General features: G+C 46.0%; 8 protein-coding genes across 8 annotated transcripts; 3 read left to right on the forward strand and 5 right to left on the reverse strand.

The window, feature by feature from the left end:
- Window positions 1-590: 590 nt before the first annotated feature.
- On the forward strand, window positions 591-1759 carry BJ212DRAFT_1278381 (chaperonin 10-like protein; the record flags this gene model as incomplete). The annotated part of the gene is made up of 4 exons (XM_041331430.1): window positions 591-713; window positions 770-957; window positions 1011-1162; window positions 1215-1759. The coding sequence occupies 4 exons, from the start codon at window positions 591-593 to the stop codon at window positions 1757-1759; spliced, it is 1008 nt and encodes a 335-aa protein (XP_041189711.1).
- Window positions 1760-1772: 13 nt separating this feature from the next.
- On the reverse strand, window positions 1773-3811 carry BJ212DRAFT_1526021 (uncharacterized protein; the record flags this gene model as incomplete). The annotated part of the gene is made up of 13 exons (XM_041341735.1): window positions 1773-2294; window positions 2352-2377; window positions 2433-2473; window positions 2537-2612; window positions 2704-2802; window positions 2866-2943; window positions 2975-3008; window positions 3031-3051; window positions 3078-3132; window positions 3196-3226; window positions 3289-3317; window positions 3373-3469; window positions 3752-3811. The coding sequence occupies 13 exons, from the start codon at window positions 3809-3811 to the stop codon at window positions 2156-2158; spliced, it is 786 nt and encodes a 261-aa protein (XP_041189712.1). The 3' UTR covers window positions 1773-2155.
- A 706-nt stretch (window positions 3812-4517) lies between these two features.
- On the forward strand, window positions 4518-5267 carry BJ212DRAFT_1376846 (uncharacterized protein). Its single transcript, XM_041336497.1, has 3 exons — window positions 4518-4744; window positions 4806-4948; window positions 5012-5267. Exons 1-2 carry the CDS (start codon window positions 4548-4550, stop codon window positions 4930-4932), a joined length of 324 nt encoding a protein of 107 aa, XP_041189713.1. The 5' UTR covers window positions 4518-4547; the 3' UTR covers window positions 4933-4948; window positions 5012-5267.
- BJ212DRAFT_1376848 (uncharacterized protein) lies at window positions 5204-5645 on the forward strand. Its single transcript, XM_041336498.1, has 2 exons — window positions 5204-5556; window positions 5620-5645. Exons 1-2 carry the CDS (start codon window positions 5416-5418, stop codon window positions 5638-5640), a joined length of 162 nt encoding a protein of 53 aa, XP_041189714.1. The 5' UTR covers window positions 5204-5415; the 3' UTR covers window positions 5641-5645.
- A 378-nt stretch (window positions 5646-6023) lies between these two features.
- Window positions 6024-7229, reverse strand: BJ212DRAFT_576368 (uncharacterized protein). Its single transcript, XM_041343559.1, has 12 exons — window positions 7150-7229; window positions 7020-7087; window positions 6953-6962; window positions 6881-6900; window positions 6800-6832; window positions 6644-6740; window positions 6564-6592; window positions 6475-6505; window positions 6379-6411; window positions 6250-6326; window positions 6140-6195; window positions 6024-6075 (listed from the first exon to the last, which is right to left on the reverse strand). The coding sequence occupies exons 2-11, from the start codon at window positions 7071-7073 to the stop codon at window positions 6154-6156; spliced, it is 426 nt and encodes a 141-aa protein (XP_041189715.1). The 5' UTR covers window positions 7074-7087; window positions 7150-7229; the 3' UTR covers window positions 6024-6075; window positions 6140-6153.
- Window positions 7230-8846: 1617 nt separating this feature from the next.
- BJ212DRAFT_1302249 (uncharacterized protein) lies at window positions 8847-10322 on the reverse strand (the record flags this gene model as incomplete). Its single annotated transcript, XM_041333236.1, has 10 exons — window positions 8847-8978; window positions 9135-9175; window positions 9240-9315; window positions 9385-9507; window positions 9676-9752; window positions 9898-9928; window positions 9987-10015; window positions 10072-10168; window positions 10227-10259; window positions 10308-10322. The coding sequence occupies 10 exons, from the start codon at window positions 10320-10322 to the stop codon at window positions 8847-8849; spliced, it is 654 nt and encodes a 217-aa protein (XP_041189716.1).
- A 1766-nt stretch (window positions 10323-12088) lies between these two features.
- Window positions 12089-13761, reverse strand: BJ212DRAFT_1484065 (uncharacterized protein; the record flags this gene model as incomplete). Its single annotated transcript, XM_041340728.1, has 14 exons — window positions 12089-12227; window positions 12293-12318; window positions 12376-12407; window positions 12479-12589; window positions 12648-12746; window positions 12811-12869; window positions 12920-12995; window positions 13048-13080; window positions 13144-13174; window positions 13240-13268; window positions 13324-13519; window positions 13570-13589; window positions 13645-13654; window positions 13708-13761. The coding sequence occupies 14 exons, from the start codon at window positions 13759-13761 to the stop codon at window positions 12089-12091; spliced, it is 915 nt and encodes a 304-aa protein (XP_041189717.1).
- Window positions 13762-15943: 2182 nt separating this feature from the next.
- On the reverse strand, window positions 15944-18902 carry BJ212DRAFT_1376889 (uncharacterized protein). The gene is made up of 13 exons (XM_041336499.1): window positions 18317-18902; window positions 18080-18267; window positions 17969-18026; window positions 17885-17914; window positions 17771-17829; window positions 17307-17713; window positions 17198-17250; window positions 17108-17149; window positions 17018-17058; window positions 16655-16964; window positions 16516-16605; window positions 16028-16465; window positions 15944-15981 (listed from the first exon to the last, which is right to left on the reverse strand). The coding sequence occupies exons 1-12, from the start codon at window positions 18455-18457 to the stop codon at window positions 16424-16426; spliced, it is 1461 nt and encodes a 486-aa protein (XP_041189718.1). The 5' UTR covers window positions 18458-18902; the 3' UTR covers window positions 15944-15981; window positions 16028-16423.
- Between the last annotated feature and the right edge of the window lie 1457 nt (window positions 18903-20359).

The following is a 20359-nucleotide window of genomic DNA, read 5'->3' on the forward strand; positions in this document are numbered from 1 at the left end:
TGTTTTCCAATTAATATCAAGAACGTTCTCCGATTGGGATTCGGTATCCGTTTCAATATCAAGATCACTTTTTTTAATTTTATATGTGACGACCTTCCGCTGCTTTTTTCGCGTGTTCGGAGTCGGCCTCTTCATTACCGTGCACGTCCGAGTGTCCAGGAACTCAGTGGACGGTGACCTTGAAGTCACAGTTTACTCTTGCAATTTCCGCTAGTCTGTCACAAAAGATCAAGATCACTCAATACCACTCAGACTGTATCTAGCTCGGCTTTACCTCGTTAACACATGGTAAGCATCTTCCGTGAACCCTTTCTGATCTAGATGGCTATCTGACACCAATGGGTCGATTCAATCAGATGATCTATGCCTAATCAGTTGACTAACGGTCTTGATTTGATGTAGATTCAATTACAATGGTTCAAACGTTCACTGCAAGCTGCATGATCCTGCATCTTATTAATCCCCCTGTGTCTTCCGGAACAAGGCGAATTTGCTGTTGCCTCTAGTGAGTTTGTCGCGGTTTGCCTATACTGATTTAATAATTTATTGTTCAACATCTACGTCTTTCCGAGTCTAGTCGTCAAATCGCCATGCAAGCTCTTAAGTTCCAGAAGACTGGGTCCTTCGACAAGTTGTCTCTGGTTAACATCGACAAACCCATGTTATGTCCCGGTGAGGCTCTCGTACGCGTCAGAGCTGCCGGCATCAACGGGGTAAGCCTACAACTTGGGTCATACCACGCTTCAGTAGTATTCTGACCTCTCATTAGTCCGATGCTGCAGCTATCATAGGCATGCTTCCATTTGTGACCACGCCACGCATTCCTGGCAGAGATTTCTCTGGGGAAGTCGTCGAAGCGCTCGACGCATCTGGCGCCTCAAGTCAAGAGTGGATCGGAGCAGAGGTCTGGGGAACAGTAAGCGAGAGGGGCTTCACTTCGGATGGAACATTTTCTCAGTACGTATTTTACATGCGTTCGTCTCTTGTTTTCCAGATGGACGCCTCTTCAGATACGTCACTGTCCCTATCACCGCATTGAGCCGGAAGCCGGCATCTCTCAACCACTCTAGGGCTGGTAGCATGACCCTGCCATGGTTATGTGCCTGGATTACAGTTGACACTCTTGCGAACGTGAAGGAGGGAGACAATGTTATTATCATTGGTACACATCACTTGACCTACTGCATTTATCATCCTTAACCCCAGTCCTCTAGGTGCTCGAGGCAGCATTGGCTCCGCAGCAGCACAGCTCTGCAAAGAGCGCGGGGCACGCATATTCGGCACGTACACCTTGCTCGCCAAACTGATTCCCCCATCATATGTCACGCCCATCGAATTGGGCTCTAAAAATGCCATCCGCGAGGCCATCGCCAAGGCCGGAGTGCAGAACAAAATTGACGTTTTGCTAGACTGCGCCAGCTATGACCAGCCATTCAATGACGCGATTGTCACGATGACACCAAACGGCACCAGTCGTGTCGTGGTCATGGCTGTGCATGCAAAGGACGGACTATTCCCCGTCAACCTGCGAACATTTTATGCAAAGGCCCTTACGTTAAAGGGCATGAAGTCGAGTATCCTGGGCCCATTGGAGGTCAAGGAGGTACTAGACGATCTCGCGAAGAAAATCGATAGTGGGCTGCTAGAGGGGCCGAAGGAGGTTGATGAAGTTGATATGAGGAACATGGACAATGTGAAAGCTGCTCTGCAGGAGATTTTCACTCGAGCTTCTCATGTTCGTTCAGTGATTGTTCCCTGAACGTTCCCCTGGCAGTATCTGCGCACTTCATCGCATTTCTGCTGCCGCTTCGATAATATGGACATTTAATAGATAAAATAATTCAAGTACGAACTCCACCGCTAAATTGAGAGATGTAAACGATAGCTTGTGCACCAGGTCTTCTCCCTTATCCATCATATCATCAACGCAGGTGACGAGGTCCATAGTGTACAGGCAGATTCACATCCTGGTTGCACGACCAAGAAGGTGGGCGTAAGTATTTGTTAGGCCGTGCTTCTCGCTCTAGCATGTTCAAATCCAGAATCCTGGTCTCATCCACTCACGCATCTTTTGCCCCACGACAGAGAACATAGTCGTGAAGGTTAAGCATGTACACCTCGCTCGACGAACGACGCCGCCAGGTAAGGTGTCACGTCACGCCGTATGCTCAACAGGTGACATTTCGGACATAGGAATTGGCATGAGGGCGTCAGAGCTGTATGTCTGTGGCTTCATCTGCCAAAGACGGCGGTGCATGCGCGTGGCGAGAGTCGCGAGGATCACGAACTGGAAACTGTACGTAGGTGTGCATCGTTAGTGGAATTGCACAGAAGGTTGTGGAGGTACATACTCATCCAATATAGCGTGGTAGGAGTACTAGATGCGCAAAACATCAGCTCCATCGTAAAATGTATTCGGGAGACATACGCACATGGAGGAGCAGTGATGTGAATATGTTCGCTACTGAGAACACTGCAAGAAAAAGAATGATCATGGATGAGTACGGAAAAACTGCGCGTGCGACTATTAACTCACAAAAACCACACGTATAATAAAATATGTTATGTTTCACCAGGACAACGTACAGAGGGCCTTGGTTTGTCCGCCAGTTCTGTATAGCGCATATGAGCGTGAGGGTCATGAGTCCTGGGGGGGTATCTGTCAGCGTGTTCTTGTACACGTGTATGCTCCTGGTCACCCACCCAATTCGAATACGGAAAGGAGAATAAACGGTATGAAGAGTCGGAAACTGGTCGAACTCTGGTAGCACCCTGTGATGCCCGGGATCGCGCTAGTCGCATCTGCGAAAACGAACACAATTGTTGAATGATAGTGGAACGCCATGTGGAGGTGAGAGCACATACATGCTGCGGGAGCAGTGGTGGTGAAGGCAATGCTGACGGATGCTCCGGCAAAAGTCTAGCTGATGCATCTACCACTAGCTTTGGTGTGATGAGTGGATTGAGAACTCACGAGATAGGTAGAAAGCACTGCTGCGAGTAAGATTCTATTGTTGTTCCAGAGCGCACATGTTCTGAGGGCGAAATATCCTGGATGAATTAGATCAGGAACATACGTCCTAGGGAGGAAGGAAATACCCTCGGAGCAAATGACTGATAGTATGCCGAAACCTGTGAGAGAAAGTGGGTTGTCTTCATCGTGGTTGTGCATAGATCGATGTACCATGCACACACCTAAGCAAATATTATCCAATACCCGGCATTTCTGGCGAAGTCATGCAGTAAGTGATATTCGTCTCATTAAGTCCCCACCGCATGTCCACGTACACCTGGGGTTTCATTTGGGATAAAACTCACTACATGACAATGTGTTAATCTATCTCGGACGAGGTGCGCTGGAGCTGAACGCACAATATAGATTTGTGGCGAGGAGGAGAAAGGGGAGATATCGCGTAACGATATAAAGGCCTTTCATCGTGTTCCAGTGCGAGACAAGCAGGAATCTCCACTTCGAACAGACTTGTATGAACATCAAAACCGAGGTTTATCACGGAACAAGTACATTACCTCTTCGTGAATCGAACAAACATAATCGTAAGTCTGGATGAGGGAGTTTAACAGCGGAAGAGAATTCATCAGGATAAGCCCACCCAGAATGTAGTTATCGAAACTAAGCTGCGTTAGTAGGACGATAAAGATAGTGTTCAGGCAGTACGCACTGTAAAAGTACTGATGCGCAAATGGATTGCTTAATATTGCTCGCCCTCGTATTAACAAGAAAGAAACGCACCGCGAAGAACTGCAAACTCGTCGCTGCCTCGATATCGTCAGCCGAATATTCCGTCTGCATTTCTGGTCGTTCAAGAAGTAACAACTAACGGATTTACCTCCTTCTGAACTCTTATAATGACGCATATGCTATGCAATTAGGTAACTCTGGCAATACAACCTAGGTTTGATTGGGCTTGGGTGTGCTCATTGTACTTGTCCCTGCTTCTGAAGCAGCCACGTTGGAGGGACGTTCCAGGGAGGGGCTTTCAAAGCTCTAATCCGTGAGATCGACTCTCCAGTATTAATACTTATTTGGCCCTCGTTGGTTTTTTTGGGAGGGTGTGAAGGGAGCCATGACTCTGACGCTGAGCGCTGAGCTGTCAAGTTATAAGCGAGATGTCACAGTACAGACAGTACTTACACACTAGCTCGCACGGGCCAACAGCAATCAGCCGATTTCCACTCCGTTCGACACAATGACAGGTAATCGAACGTGTTTCGTACACGAGCTCATGTTGTGTGGCTTCTAATCTATTAGAACTGCAATTATCTGCGAATTCTGGAGCGTTGTACTGCCCGAAGTCAGTAAACAGACAATTGGAGTCGTGAGTTCACCCTTCCTTTCATAGACGACTCGGAGGTTAAAAACATTCACTGAATGATCGATGTTACAAAAGTCGTTCAGCCATGTTCACTGTTCGAAGTTCGAACGTTCGTGACTAATAACTTGTGACGTGACACATTTGTCTGGCAAAAGCGCCTCGGCAAGCTATCAGTAAAGTAAACCTAAATACCTCAATCGAACTAAGATTTGTATGCTCCTACGACAAGTCAAATACACCTTTTGTTCCTTCTCCCCCCACAATGATATATCAATCACGGTAATTTCTTCCCAGTATTTGGAGGTCGCGGAAGTCAAATGTGGCTTCATACTCAACTCCCAAGACAGCCGCTGGCGCATGCGCCAACGTTATCGTCCCTGCAAAAGTGATCACCCCCAACTAGCCTACTAGTAAGGCCCGTCTACTACTTCTGCATACTTCAAATCTGTGAATTCCTACATTTTTCACTAGCACATCGTGCGTTCTGCAATATGCAGCCTGTCACCGCACTACATTTCCTGCACTTCAGATATCGTTCGTGAACAGTTCCATCAGACACTACTCACTATGCCATAATCATTTGCTGGGCTTTCTATAATGTCATAAGCGATAGGGTGGGTCAAATAGTGTTTCAAGTCCCCATTAAGGCAGGAAGCCCTGACCCCCCCACCCTACAGGTAGTCTTTCATTGACAAGTTACAATGTGCGAATAGCTTATCTACTCGAGTGAGATAAATACATCGGCAGCGTAGGTGATTCCAGATGACGTCCTGTCATTTCAGGGACGTTTCGTTAATTCGTGAACCTCGCTGTATCTTAATGAACCTGTAACATAGTGCTCATTGCTGTCGGGCTGTGCATCCGGCCTTAGCACACTCAAATCCTGAATCCTGAATCCGCCGCCGCTTATAGTAGAAACCATGGGAATTAAATAGACCAATGCCATCCAAATGCTCCTTCCACCCCACAAGAGACTCGTTCTATAAGTTAAGCACGTAGCGAACTCTACCAAATCAACCCCCACCAGTCATCTCGTACAGCGCAAGCCTCGCTCCACGAACGACACCGAATAAGCCACAAGATGAGACATCACGCTGTGAAATTCAGAGATGACATGTCAGATATTGGAATACACACAGGGGCGCCAGAGCTGTGTGCATGTCGGTTCACCACCCAGAGATGGAGGTGCATGCGCGTCGCGGCGAGGATCATGAACTGGAAACTGTACGTGGGTGAGTTTGGGTATTGTTAGTAGGAATACACAACATGATGTGGAGGTACATACTCATACAACAAGGCGTGGTAGGAATACTAGGTGCGCGGAACATCAACAGCTCTATCGTAAAAGGTGTTCAGGAAATATACGCACATGGAGGTGCATCGATGCGAATATGTTCGTTACCGAGAACACTGTAGGAAAGAGAATTGATCATGAATGAGCACGGAAAAACGGTGCGTGCGAGTATTGACTCACAAAAACCACATGTATAATAGAATATGTTATGTTTCACCAGGACAACGTACAGACGGGTTGGGCTTATCCGCCAGGTCTGTATGGCGCGTATGAGTGTGAGTATCATGAGTCCTGGGGAGAACATCTGTCAGCGTGTGCTTGTACATATATATGCTCCTGAATACCCACCCAGTTCGAACCAGGCAAGGAGGAGAAATGGTATGAAGAGCCGAAAACTAGTCGAGCTGTGGTAGCACCCTGTGATGCCCAGGACCGCGCTAGTTGCATCTGTGAAAATGAACGTAATATTTCAGTGGTGATGGAACACCAGAGGGAAGGTGAGAGCGAATACATGTTGCGGGGACACTAGGTGGCGAAGCTAATGCTGAAGGATGCTGCGAGAAAAATCTGGCTGATCCATCTACCACCAGCTTGGTTATGGTGAGTGGATTGAGAACTCACGCAAAAGGCAGACAGCACGGCTGCTAGTAAGATTTTATTCTTGTTCCAAAGCGCATATGTTCTGATGATGAAAAAGCCTAGATGAATCAGATCAGAAATGCACATATCTTACGGAGGAACAAGAGATACATTCGGAGCAAATGACTGATACTATACAAAAGCCTGCGAGAGGAAAGTAGTAACCCTCAGCAAGGACATGCATACATGAATGTACCATGCACATACCTGTGTTAATATTGTAAAACACTCGGCATTTCTGGCAAATTCATGCAGTGAGTCAATTGTTCTTATGAACTCTCCACCGCATCACATACACCTTGGTTCCCATCCGGCGTAAAGCCCACTGAAGAACGGTGTTAATTCATCAGGCGATGTGTACTGGAGTGGGACATACGATATAGACTCGTGGTGAGAATGATAAAGGGGAGGTATCGCGTAACAACATACAAGCCTTTTACCTTGCTCCAGTGCGATCGAAGTAAAAATGTCCACTTTGCACAGGATATGGCGAATATCAAGATCGAGGTGTATCACGGAATGAGTGTGTTACCTCTTCATGAAGTGAACATGTATAATCATAGACCTGGAAAAACGAGATTAACGGCGGACGTAAATATCAGGATAAGCCTACCCAAAATGTAGCCATCGACGCTGAACTGTGTTAGGGCAAAGAATAAGGGGTTCTGACAGTACTGCGACGCACCATATATGTACTGATGGAACATGATATGTCAAGTATTATTCGTCATCACATCGACAAGAGGACTCACCGCAGCGAGCTGCAAGCTCCTCGCTGCTGCGATATCATCAGACGAATACTCCATCGAGAGGTTGTACACTGGAAGAGTGATGAGAAAACGCTGAGGGATGGACGACGACAGGACAAGATGTACTACGTACGGTTATGTAACGATTAGGTGGCTCGATGCACGCTGGGCAGTACCAATATATACAGAAAGGTGAAGAAGGTGCAAGATATAGAAGGGTGTCGATAGGTAAGATAGATGCGAATAGCAGAGGTCAAAAAAATGCGTATCATGCACATATTGGCATTCGGCTTCTTATATCTTATGAATGAGTTATGAACCCAAAAAAGTCGCGGTGTTAATACTGCGATATCATTCGAGTTTCAGGCTTAGCTTGATGGTCATGATGGAGCGTTTCAAAGTTCACTGGATGCATCGGCCGGGGAGTGACTTGATAAAAGATACAGTTGCGCCTCCAGTGCCTGAGGCAGTAGTTTCACTGATAGCCATGCTCTATTCTGAGGCACATATGTTGTATGTCAAGTCTTCGGTCAGACTACATAATAGACGTAGAACATACCTAATAAAGTTTCTGAAGCTCGAAGGTTGATGCGTTATCGTCACTTGAAACGTAAAACTACGCTAGAAGGACCTCGCTGCCGTACAAGGAAGCTCGACCTCTTTGGATGAACGGATACATCATGTGTCGATGGAAAGGGCTTTTACCTTGGTGCAGAGGGATCAGATTGAAGCGGGAATGCCAACTTTGAACAGCATCGGATCCATCAACTATTAATGTGTCAATACCGATGTGTGTCACAAACAACTACATTACCAATTCTTGCAGTGAACAGGCATGATCATAGATCCGGAAAATATTTAATGGCTGACTGAAATAGATTGGGACGAGCTCACCAGATTATAGCCATCGACGCTGAGCTGTGTTGGAATAAGCACCCGGAAAAAGCAAAACATTCATGAAGTATTCTCTTGATAGCGGCCACATACCAACAAGAACGTGACATACCGTAAAACACTGCACATTGTCAAAATACTCCGTCTGCACTCACTGGAAACGTGGTCAAATGTCATGCACGGGGAATGCTCATCATGTACCTTATCTATAGGAACCCATCAAGATGCAACCGTGGGTATTGCGGATACCATTAAAGCTGCAGGGCTCGCTGACCCAAGATCTCGGAATGTTGGAGCAGGGCGCTCTGGCAGGACAGATCAGGACAGGAGTGCCAGGGGTCCTGGCGCAGGAGGAGTCCTGGCTCGTAGGTAGTCCTGTGGTGTGTCGCGTAGTCGGTCCTCGATAGATAGAGCCCCCCGACTAACTCTATCAATGTATGATAGTCGGAGTCGTGAGTTTAGAGACTAGAGCCACACGTGACTGTTTGTTTGGCAACAGCTTTAAAATCCACAGAACGGCATTCCAGCTAAAGAAGAGGCTCACGTACTCAAATACCCAAAAGACAAAAGACTCTACTAGTCTTCATCCAAACATCTCCCTAGAAAACGCAGTCGACATGCTATTCTGTGCTATCTAAACCTCTCAAAACCAACCGTACATATGGACTTTTATCAATAAGCCGCAAGGTACGAATAGTGCTAAAGACCTCGGTCGCGAACCAACGTTAATGTACTTCTAGGGCATATGAGGAAGGTCAAATATACCTGTTGTTCATGCCAAATCCCTCCTGGCCTCTAAATGACAGAATCTAATGGCAAGACCAAACAGACTCGTCCTATAAGGTAGTACGTAGTGAACTCTACCACCACAAGTCATCTCCTACAGTCCAAGCCTCACCCCACAAACAACATTGAATCAACCACTGGACAAAGACATCACGCCGTAGAATTGACAGATGACAAGTCGGACATTGGAATATACACAAGGGCGCCAGAGCCGTGCGCACGTTGGCTGATCTGCCAGAGATGGAGGTGCATGCGCGTGGCGAGGACTGCGAGGATCACGAACTGGAAACTGTATGTGGGTGTAAGTTTGGGTATTGTTAGTAAGAATGCGTAACAGGATGTGGAAGTGCATACTCATGCAACATGGTGGAGTAGGAATACTAGGTGTGCGGAACATCAACAACTCTATCGTAAAAGGTATTCAGGAAATATACGCACATGGAGGAGCATCGATGCGAATATATTCATCACCGAGAACACTGTAGGAAAGAGAATTGATCATGAATGAGCACGGAAAAACGGCGCGAGCAAGTGTCAACTCACAAAAACCACAAATATAATAGAATATGTTATGTTTCACCAGGGCAACGTACAGACGGGTTGGGCTTATCCGCCAGCTCTGTATGGCACGTATGAGCGTGAGTATCATGAGTCCTGGGGAGAACATCTGTCAGCGCGTTTTACATACACACATGTGCTCCTGGTTACCCACCCAGTTCGAACGCGAAAAGGAGAAGAAATGGTATGAAGAGCTGGAAACTAGTTGAGCTCTGGTAGCACCCTGTGATGCTCGGGATCGCGCTAGTCGCATCTGTGAAAATGAACATAATGTTTCAGTAATCGAACGCCAGGGGAGGTGAGAGTGAGTACATGCTGCGGGGGCGATAGTGTCGAAGGTAATGCTGAAGGATGCTGCGAGAAAAATCTAGCTGATGCATTTACCACTAGGTTGGTTATGATGAGTAGATTGGGAACTCACGAAAAAGATGGACAGCATGGTTGTTAGTAAGATTCTATTATTGTTCCAGAGCACATATGTTCTGATGATGAAAAAACCTGGATGAATCAGATCAGAAACACGCATATCTCACGGAGGAACGAGAGATACATTCGGAGCAAATGACTGATACTATACAAAGACCTGTGAGGAAAGTGGTAGCGCTCAGCAAGGACGTGCATACATGAATGTACGATTACGTACCCGTGTTAATATTGTAAAACACTCGGCATTTCTGGGAAAGTCATGCAGTAAGTCATTTATCATCAATAACTCTCCACAGCATCACATACGCCTGGATTCCCACCCGGGGTAAAGCCCACTGAAGAACAGGTGTTAATTCATCATCGAAGCAATATGTACTGGAGCGGGACGTACGATATAGACTCGTAGTGAGAATAATAAAGGGGAGGTATCGTGTGGCGATATACAAGCCTTTTACCTTGCTCCAGTGCGATTGAAGCAAAAATGTCCACTTTGCATAGATATGGTGAATATCAAGACCGAGATGTATCACAGAATGGGTGCGTTACCTCTTCATGAAGTGAACATGCATAATCATAGACCTGGAAAAGCGAGATTAACGGCGGACGTAAATATCAGGATAAGCCTACCCAAAATGTAGCCATCGACGCTGAACTGTGTTAGGACAAGGGAAAAGGGGTTCATATAGTACGATGAACGCACCATATATGTACTAGTGAAATATGAATTGTCAAGAATTATTTGCTATAATATCGAGGAGACACACCGCAGCAAACTGCAAGCTCCTCGCTGCTGCGACATCTTCAGTCGAATACTCCATCGAGAGGTTGTACACTGGAAGTAAGTGATGAGAAACGCTGGTGTATGGACGACGACCGGACAGGTGTAAAGTACACTATACAGTAAATGAGGTGAAAAAAGTGCAAGACATAGAAGAGCGCTAAGATAGGTAAGTGGAAGCGAACAGAAGTCAAAACATGTACCTGATTAAAACTTCTGAAGGTTGATGCATTATCAGTCACTTGAAACACGAAGCTACCTGGAGGAACTTAAGCAACTCTAATTTGAGAGATCAACTGCTAGTACGGTGATCGGGTGTAATACAGTCATGCTGTGTTGCTAGAACTGTAAATATGAGAAGCAGTCCTTTCCTCACTACCATATGCATGGCAACTTCTACGGCGTTAACGTTGGTCTTCAGGCTAGGTATCAGATTTACAAAAAGATTTTTCGAATGGAGGCAAGTCTGCACATTTCCTTCATCTCTTTATTACAACTTCCCTTTCTCAATGGCGCTCGCGTCTTTCCAACAGTCATCATAACAGGTAAACTTACTTTCACGCAGTACCTTCCAGTCAAACAGGAAATGGATTTAATATGGGCAGTCTCGCATCACGGTACGTCCAGACTCCATCGTACGTCCCTACCTTACATACAGAATCACTTATCGATACACGTTTTCTTTTCGTTCTCCGTTTCAACTCATTATAATAGTCTCTTCGTGTTTGCCAGTCTTTCCAACTAAGACTGATCAAGGTGAGCATACTTATTTCACGTCTACCCACATGTACCTAACGATACGTAGTTCTTCTCTCGTTTCTAGTCCGAGTCTCTTATCTCGTAATACCTTGCAGGTCCATCGACAGATTCTTGCACTCACAGCAGCGACCACCAGCTTTGACAACATCATTGACTTGCTCTTCTCACCGTGTACATACTCTCGAAGACGCTGACACCTATCTTCATCGTGCGTTCATTTCCCGTCTCAATGTCTGTCGATAAATTCAACAACAAAATTCTAGACAAATTGCCGGGCGATTTTCGTAAGTATCGCAAACGGACTTTGGCACATCATCTGAATCTCGAACAAATCTGCATGCGCGCTATTCAGCGAAATTTCGGTAGAGAAGGGATTAATTATAAACGCGCGCGTGCGCGTGATTGCGCTGTATAGTCGGTTCGTCAAAGTCCAGCTTCTCAATACATTTGAAAGCCACTGCATCCCTCACAACGACTAAATTTGTGTTCCATCCAAACCGTTCGTCATGGACAGTGACTAGAAGAAAGTTTCTTCTGCAACCTGCGCATGCAATTATATTTAATGGTTGGCGCTAACACGAACCGCGCTCGTCGAACCTCCGGACGGATCCCTTTGCTCACAGTCAATCGTAAACAGCCCTACCGAGGGCGAGCCTAAGAACGCGAAGAGATACACTAAATATCCGCAAAGACGAACAAAGGACGAGAATGTCGTCGAAGAGTCAACCAAAGGGGAGCTCCTCCTGCCCCGCAATAAACACGTCCTATAAGTTAAGCACGAAACGAACACCGCCAAACCCACCCACCAGTCATCTCGCACAGTCCAAGCCTCGCTCCATGAACGACACCGAATAAGCTGCAGGGTAAGACATCACGGCATAGAATGTACAAATGATATATCGGACATTGGAATATCCACAAAGGTGCCAGGGCAGTGTGCACGTTGGTTCATCTGCCAGAGATGGAGGTGCATGCGCGTGGCGAGGACGGCGAGGATCATGAACTGGAAACTGTACGTGGGTGTAAGTTTGGGTGTTGTTAGTAAGAATGCGCAGCAAGATGCGAAGGTGCATACTCGTGCAACATGGAATGGTAGGAGTACTGCGGCGCAGAACATCAACGACTGGATTATACAAGGCATTTGGGAGGTTCACGCACCGGGAGAAGCAGCGATGTGCATATGTTTACCACTGAGAACACTTCAAAAAGAGAATGATCATGGATGAGTACGGAGAAACGGCGCGTACGAGTGTTAACTCACGAAGACCGCATGCATAATAGGATATGTTATGGCTCACAAGGGCAACATACAGACGATTTGTATTCGTCCGCCAGCTCTGTATGGCGCGTATGAGCGTGAGTATAAGGAGTCCTGGGGAGAACATCTGTCAGCGCGTGTTACATACATACATATGCTCCTGGTCACCCACCCAGTTCGAACGCGAAAAGGAGAAGAAATGGTATGAAGAGCTGAAAACTAGTCGAACTCTGGTAGCACCCTGTGATGCCCGGGATCGCGCTAGTCGCATCTGTTAAAGTGAACAGAATGTGTCAGTGGTCGTGGAACGCCAGATGGAAGGTAAGAGCGAGTACATGCTGCGGGGACAGTAATGGCGAAGGTAATGGTGAAGCATGCTACGATAAAAGCCTGGCTGATGCATCTATCACTAGCTTGAGTATGGTGAGGGGATCGGGAACTCACAAAAAGGTGGACATCATGGCTGCGAGCAAGATTTTATTATTATTCCAGAGCGCATATGTTCTGAGGATGAAAAAACCTGGATGAATCAGATCAGAAACACACATATAGTACAAATGAACGAGAGATACATTCGGAGCAAATAACCGATACCATACCAATACCTGTGAGAGGAAAGTATTAGCGCTCAGCAAGGACGTGCATACATGAATGTACCAATCACGTACCTGAGTCAATATTGGCCAACGTCCGGCATCTCTGGTGAAATCATGGAGTAAGTGGTTCGTTCTCATTAACTCTGCACAGTGCACAACATCACATACACCTGGATTCTCATTTGGGGATAAATTCACTGAAGAACAAGCATTAGTTCATGATCAGGGTATGTCTGCTGGAGCGGGACGCACTATATAGATTTGTAGTGAGAAGAATAAAGGGAGGTATCGTGTAGCAATATACAGGCCTTTCACCTTGTTCCAGGGCGATCGAAGCAAAAATGTCCACTTTGCACAGCGTGCGGTGAATATCAAAATATTGAAATCGAGGTATATTGCGGAACGGGTGTATTACCTCTTCATGAAGTGAACATGCATAATCATAGACCTGGATAAGCGAGATTAACAACGGATGTAAATAGATGGGGATAAGCCTACCCAGAATGTAGCCATTGACGCTGAATTGTGTTAGGGCAAAGAATAAGGGGTTCAGATCTGTCCGACAGTACGCACCATACATGTGCTGATGGAACATGAATCGTCAAGTATTATTCGCGTATCGACAAGGAGACACACCGTAGCGAACTGAAAGCTCTTCGCTGCTGCGATATCGTCAGACGAATACTGCATCGAGAGGTTGTACACTAGGGAACAGTCTCAGCGAGTGATGAGAAAACGCTGAGGTACGGACGACGATGGGACGCGTGTTAAATACGGTTATGTAACGGTGAGGTGGCTTAATGCGCACTTTGTATACCAATTAAGTGAAGAAGAGCGTCAAGATAGGTGCAAACAGAGGCCAAAAAGATGCATGGATCATGCGGCTTCTAATTTCTTATGAATGAGCTGTGAATCCAATGGCTTGGCTTGATGGATGCCAAGGTGGAGCGATTCGCAGTTCACTGCACCGCCGGGGAGTGACTCGATATAGTTGCAACGTCGAGGCAGTAATTAAGGGTAGAACACACCTCGGAGTTTGATGCATTGGAACGCGAAGCAACTTTGGAGGGACTTTGTGGCCTTGTAGTGAGATTCGACCTTTTTGGATGAACGGATACACCGCGCGGAAATAGAAAGGGCCTTTACCTTGGTTCAGAGCGATATTGAGACGTACCAATTCTTGGAGTGAAGGCCGCCTGACTGAAATAGATCGAGACGAGCTCACCTGGTTGCCAGAGCCGACGTGGAACAAGGACCCGAAAGAAGCAGAACGCCAACCTTATCTAGCTAGCGTTGCAACTTGCAGGACTTGCTACCGTTGCACTAATTGGGAAGTGTACTTGGTCGGAGTCAGAAAGTACTACTAGTATTAGTACTAGTCGGTTACCTTGACTCACTGCAATCTGCACGCAAGGGACTCGGTGACTAGCCACACTTATATTCCATTGCTTTGGACACGTCACATTTTAGTCGTAACCTCAGTTTATCCGTCTGGCAGCTTCTTTAATCGCGGTCCTATACACAACAAATCTTATCCTAGACCACCACGGACATTTGCGACTACAGGACTTCAAATTTGAACGGAACGGTGTTACCATCACCACTCTCGTCACATCGATAGGTCTGCTCCGGTCTTGCGATCGTTTGTGTTTTCAATCTTTCCTTGACTTATTTTTCTCAAAGGTCCAATTTCTGCAACCACCCATGTAAAACCTAGTGCAACACACGCCCTTTTGGATATTTTGTATGACCTATAGACGTCAACTGCCCGCTGATGTCAATTTACATCGACATACACCTCATTCTCACACCCTTCGACCAGTCAATTGAATACTTGCCGGAATGCCGCACGTCTCCCCACCTCGCATCCAATTTGTCATGATGCTTGATGTTGACTTTGCCATTTGCACCAACTTCCGTTCTGCTGTCAGGGTTAGTCTAGATGCTAAGATTGGCCGAATTCTCAAGGAGGGACATACCGCTCAGATGGCCTGATCCAAAAAAAAATTCCCGCGATGAGCAGGCCTAGATGACGAGCAGTCGTTGAATAGTACTATTGCTGGTCACGGCGAAAAAGATCGACATGTTCCATCGCCTGACGTAACGACACCGATTATCCACGATTATAATCCGTCGCCCCCGCATACGAGCCTCACGTGATCTTCAAAAAGGAAGGGTCACCATGGTGCCAACTAAATCCGAGTCAGGAATCTGTTTTGTTCTGTCTAATGCAATCTTTCCAGGTGCGATGAACTCTTGTTGTATATAGAGGAAACAAGGCTGATTGTCTCTACGAGATGTACCTCTCCAGCATGTTGTTTATATCCTTGCAGATCACTTCCTCGTGCACCAGAGTCACCCATACGAGGAGGAAGCGCGAAAACTCGAGGTACCTATTCTTCTCTCGTAGTCAACAACTCTTGATATTGGGACTTGCATCAGCGCAAGAGTAACCGTAAGATATACCAGGACTTCAAGGAGGAAGTTTGCCTTCGTTCGTTCTTAGGCTTATCTCAACCGCTCACGGATGATGACATTTGAGCACCCCGTCATATTTTGTTTCTTAGGTACTTGAAGCGCCACTACGATTCTGGAACTAGCCACGGATACAATATTCAAGAGGGATGCAAGAAAATTAGAGGTGTGTCGAGAAAATTGCTTCTCTGGCGGGTTTCATGGTGTTTGCGTACCTTCAATGCATGAGTCTGACGTTGCTTCAACAGATGATGGAGGGTAGATTTTAGTAGGCATGTGAGTAACGGGCGGCTTTCTACTTGTACCAGACGATGTTGAAACGTTACTGACGGGAATAGCGTTAAAAACGATAGTCTGATATGTTTGGTGATTGTGCCCAAATCTATTTGCCTTCAAAGCTTTTTATAATGCGAGTGGGATGTGAGCAACCTGGTGGTATGTCGATTATTTATTTCAGTCCTATGTCCTCAACACGTGTTAGATTGACGAGAGATAACAGCTTCCTGAATCTTGTCCTCCGCCACGAGGCTTGCGATAAATAATATACACCGAAATGCTCCCCTGCGTGTTATTGTGTGGTGGGTTTCCAGGTTTATCCGATGATGATTTGGACTCTAATGTGTTTCACGTACGTACACAACCATTCACCTGTGTGCGAGTGAGCATCGAGACTCGAGGACCCGAAGATTTCGGGTTTTATAGCTAATGAAAAATTTGAGGTCGGTTTGGCGTCCGCACAAAGTACACAAGTGAACAGCACCATAGCTCCGCAGACCTTGATCTTTCAATTCAATGAGACTTGCTATGGCGTTACATAACTCGAACCGGGTAATACTAATACATGCCGATATCCGCGAAAACAACATGGTCTTCAAACTTACAATTCTCTCATAAGACACTTCTGAACGACAGTCTCAACCTTATAAAAGGGGTCACTACAAAATTTGATACAAGTGAGGCAAAAATCACCTGAGCCAAGCTGATCGGCTGCATCTCTACAGTAGCGGATTGTTCTGCCCCAGGGGTCTGGTACTTTTCGATAATACGACTGCCTTCAACCTTGACGGAGTTATAAGAAATAAAAACACAAGATTTCTCGATATTTTACCTCCTGAATATTATGCTTCGCTTCGTTGAGATTCTCAGCATTGAACCATATGTCGGCATTCCGATCTCCTTGTGTACGCTGTTTGTACATATTATCGACGACGAGGGTGGTGTGTTGGATGCCTGCAGCCGCAAAGTTCTTGTGTAGCTTCAGAAGAATTTCGCTGGCGCTCATCTTCTGATCGTTCGCCATACTGCGAACTTCAGCCTGATACTTGGCAACGTAAATCTCGCTGTCGACTGCTTCTAGAGCGGAACCAGCAATGAGAGTGGGTAGCACGCTGAGATCGCCGAGGTTGACCACTTTCCCTCTATCACAAACAGTTAACTTATGAATATATGGTCGAAGCTGTGATCGTTTTACCCGGTTTTCTTGACCAACCCTTGGTAGAAATCACGCGCTCTCTGCGTAATAAATAACACATCTGACGCGGGAGCATGAAGAAGGTCTCACCTTGTAAGCCTGACCCAGAGAAGGCTCGCACGCAATCACATACTGTGTTGACATTAAATTCTAGCACGAGATCTGGAGCGATCGACATACCAGAGTGATGCCAGCCTTTCCCATTTGCGTTGCAACACGGAGCGGGTCAATTTCTGTTTTGGAATTAGTCGCTGATTCATTACAACTGAGGAACAAAAGTATGATTTACGAAGTGGACACCCGTCAGGAAAGTTATCTCCATCTTCTCCAATTCCATGCGGGGGTGAATCGGTAATCAACACCACAACCTTTGTCGCTTCGTCCTTCCAGTCAGCCTTGTAGGCAGCGGACAAAGCATCACTTTGAGATTCAGGTTCATCTCCACCGCCCATCGCTGTTAAGCCGCCTAAATTAGAAGTAAAACTTCCAACATCGGACGTGAAAGGGTATTCCTGGATGATGAAGCTCAGATCTTGAGGAGGATGGTCGCGGAAGGCAATAAGACCAAATCTGAGATCTTGCGGAGTGAATTTTCCCCCAGCTAAAAGAGTGTTGCAAATCTGGGTGATCCCACTGCGCGCGGTGTTGATATATGGTTGTTGACTCCCTGTAGCGTCTTGAAGGAACATGATATCCCTGGGTCGAATTTACGATCAGCGCCATGCAGTTTTCACAAAATGAAGTGAGCCTCACAGTGGCACAGAAGGGTTTGGAACTAACTCAAAAACGAAGCATTGTTTGGGAAAATCGTACTTTAGATGATGATCATGTAGGAGTACAGTCTCAAAAGGAGTATAAAAGACATACGACATGAGTATGGTCATAATAAAAGTGGACCTGTGAAGGAAAAGGGCATGAGAAAATGTCAGGAAAGTAGACCCGGGCACAAACAGCATCTGATCCTGGATCACAGGAGTCAAAGCAGCTCGACTTGCCGCTCAGCTTTATCCTGTGACACATGTGAAGTACAACTTTTAGCGACATAAGGTTAGGGCAACGGACTTCGAGAAGGTTTGACCATCACTGGTTCGTTCCAATATAAACCAATTCAAGGAAGGACCATTCTGAGGATAAGGGTATCCATAACCCCAGTAGGTCTTTGCGGTCTTCTTGTGGGTCACACCATACCCATCCTCGACGCTGACTATCGTCCAGACGTTGTTTTGCCCTGACACTCGGGTAAGGGTCCACTGCACGAATTGAGCATGTAGTAAAACAAAATGTGATTAGTTAACGTACTTTTTGCGTGTTGCTGGTTGGAGAAGGCAAAGCAAGCTTCAGCCCTGGGTTATTACCAGAAGCGCTTTCGATGAAAAGATCCTGATTGAGAACTTTGATGCGATACACCCCATTGGAAGTAGGTTTGGATTGGTAGGTCATCGCATAAAGTGCAGTAGACAGGTTCCAGCAAGGAATGTGAAGCACAGCGCCCAACTGTTGAGTGAGTCCCAAGAACCTTTAAAATGCCATCGACACTCTGAAGCTGTGTTAGCTAAGTGTGGCGCTATGCAGCTTCCATGTTTCTGAAAACGGTCGAGAATTGGGTTTACCGTATATATACGTATCATAGACGTGGGCATTAAGGCCTCGAGGGTGGAAGTCCAACAGAAAAGGTGAGAGTTACCAACAGGAGGCTTTGACTCGGAGGTTACATCACCAATATAGAATAGACTTCCCAGCTGACGTGCTCCCAAGCCCGGCGTCAAGATATGACTGAATCTCCCGAACCCTAGATCTTGTGAGATGAGTGGGGCCCTGTGGAGCCAGGTGAGTGAAATCTCCAAACCCCAAACCCCAAAAACAAGGTATGTGCGTGCAGCTGGCTGGAACCGACCACTTTAGTGGGCTAGCAGTTTCTAATTTTCTTTGTGGAATTTACTTCCCTTATTGGTTTCTGGGTGCCACCTCCGATGTTTGAAATCATTTACTATGCACCAAAGTAGGAGAGCGTTCTCCCTGTCGGTCCATTGCTGCTAAAGTCGCGAACTAACGTTGCTTCTACAATCACTGCGGAAACAACTTTTGAGTTGGACACTAACTCGAGCGGGATTGCTTGGAGATCCCGACGTAAAACGTATCCCTGTTGCTAAGTGGACACAAACATGACTTGCAGAATTCTTGGGATATTTGACGTCCAAAACAGAGGTACGGATTTGTAGCAGCAGCCCTAAACAGATCCTATTCAGAGGACTGTCATCATGACTAACCAGACCACCTTTGACTTCACAAGACCACTGAATCCAGGGGTCCATGATAATGTAGCCGTGAGAACTATAGAATATCATAATTTTGCCCCCACTAAACATGCTCATTCATGCTCAGAGAAATTTGATTTGTTGATACATAGGCAAGGATGTCTTCAAATGTAGACTGCAATGAGGAATTCGCAACAAGGTTGCAACACTGCGACTTCATGACCAGCAAGACATTGTAGTGTAACTGCATCCCCATGTGCAAACCAACAACTTCACCACAAACGCGGACCTCTCTAGCTATTCGTATTATTCCCCAACTTATAGTTGGTACAATAACCCAAAGACAGCCCGCAGGGCACCATGTCCTTAAAGTTTCAGTTTGTTGCAGTATATAGATAAATAAATTATCTCTCTACAAAACACGCCCCCACCAGTCATCTCGTACAGCAGGCGTCCTTGTCGTAGTAATGCAAGAAATTGCTGTGATTGCAGCGTTAGTAGTGATGCATTTATGCTACAATTGTAGGCCTGCCAATACTGATGCATTAGCAGCAATATAGGGTGATGCATGCATTCGATGCATCATCTGTTGATGCGTTTGTGATGCCATTGGTCATGCATTCGATGCACCGCATTTTTTAGACTGTGGGAAATTTGCACTACACCCAAAACATAGCCATTTCCAGTCATCTCCTGGATCTCAACATTTCCCACACTTCTCCTCAGCACATTCCTGCCCACCACCATACCATATCCACCTATCTACTGTAGAGAAGTATTAGTGTATGCTATGTATATATAATAGGCCATAATAGAACGCTTTTTGGTTTGTTTTTGTCCCAACACAAGCTCCAGAGACCTGTACATTTAATACAGGAAAAACATATCAAAAACACATCCGCATTTTTCCCCCTTCAATGATAGGATGTCTTAGCACACTAGATATGTGTTTCTGAGTATATATGAGTCGATTCCACCGCTCGTTTGGCCCTCCAAAGGTCCCTGCAGCACTAGATGTAGTATGCACACAAAAAATAACAAATAGCTTCGCTTTTTTTCAGTTTTAACTATATAGACTTGAAAATAT

Source organism: Suillus subaureus, assembly GCF_016647635.1.
Source record: "Suillus subaureus strain MN1 chromosome Unknown BJ212scaffold_31, whole genome shotgun sequence".
Classification (NCBI taxonomy): domain Eukaryota; kingdom Fungi; phylum Basidiomycota; class Agaricomycetes; order Boletales; family Suillaceae; genus Suillus; species Suillus subaureus.

What these genes read in the sequence shown, in the direction of transcription:
- BJ212DRAFT_1376848 (XM_041336498.1), top strand. Translation starts at nt 5,416, where the DNA reads ATGAGACATCACGCTGTGAAATTCAGAGATGACATGTCAGATATTGGA. An exon ending in CGAGGATCATGAACTGGAAA is followed by an intron (nt 5,557 to 5,619) that starts CTGTACGTGGGT and finishes GGAGGTACATAC; the next exon opens with TCATACAACAAGGCGTGGTA.
- BJ212DRAFT_1376846 (XM_041336497.1), top strand. Translation starts at nt 4,548, where the DNA reads ATGCTCCTACGACAAGTCAAATACACCTTTTGTTCCTTCTCCCCCCAC. An exon ending in CACCCCCAACTAGCCTACTA is followed by an intron (nt 4,745 to 4,805) that starts GTAAGGCCCGTC and finishes ATTTTTCACTAG; the next exon opens with CACATCGTGCGTTCTGCAAT.
- BJ212DRAFT_576368 (XM_041343559.1), bottom strand. Translation starts at nt 7,073, where the DNA reads ATGGAGTATTCGTCTGATGATATCGCAGCAGCGAGGAGCTTGCAGCTC. An exon ending in CGTCGATGGCTACATTTTGG is followed by an intron (nt 6,833 to 6,880) that starts GTAGGCTTATCC and finishes TCGTTTTTCCAG; the next exon opens with GTCTATGATTATACATGTTC. An exon ending in ATCAGTCATTTGCTCCGAAT is followed by an intron (nt 6,327 to 6,378) that starts GTATCTCTTGTT and finishes TGATTCATCTAG; the next exon opens with GCTTTTTCATCATCAGAACA.
- BJ212DRAFT_1376889 (XM_041336499.1), bottom strand. Translation starts at nt 18,457, where the DNA reads ATGACCTACCAATCCAAACCTACTTCCAATGGGGTGTATCGCATCAAA. An exon ending in CCAAACCCTTCTGTGCCACT is followed by an intron (nt 17,714 to 17,770) that starts GTGAGGCTCACT and finishes AATTCGACCCAG; the next exon opens with GGATATCATGTTCCTTCAAG. An exon ending in CTCTGGGTCAGGCTTACAAG is followed by an intron (nt 17,059 to 17,107) that starts GTGAGACCTTCT and finishes TTTATTACGCAG; the next exon opens with AGAGCGCGTGATTTCTACCA.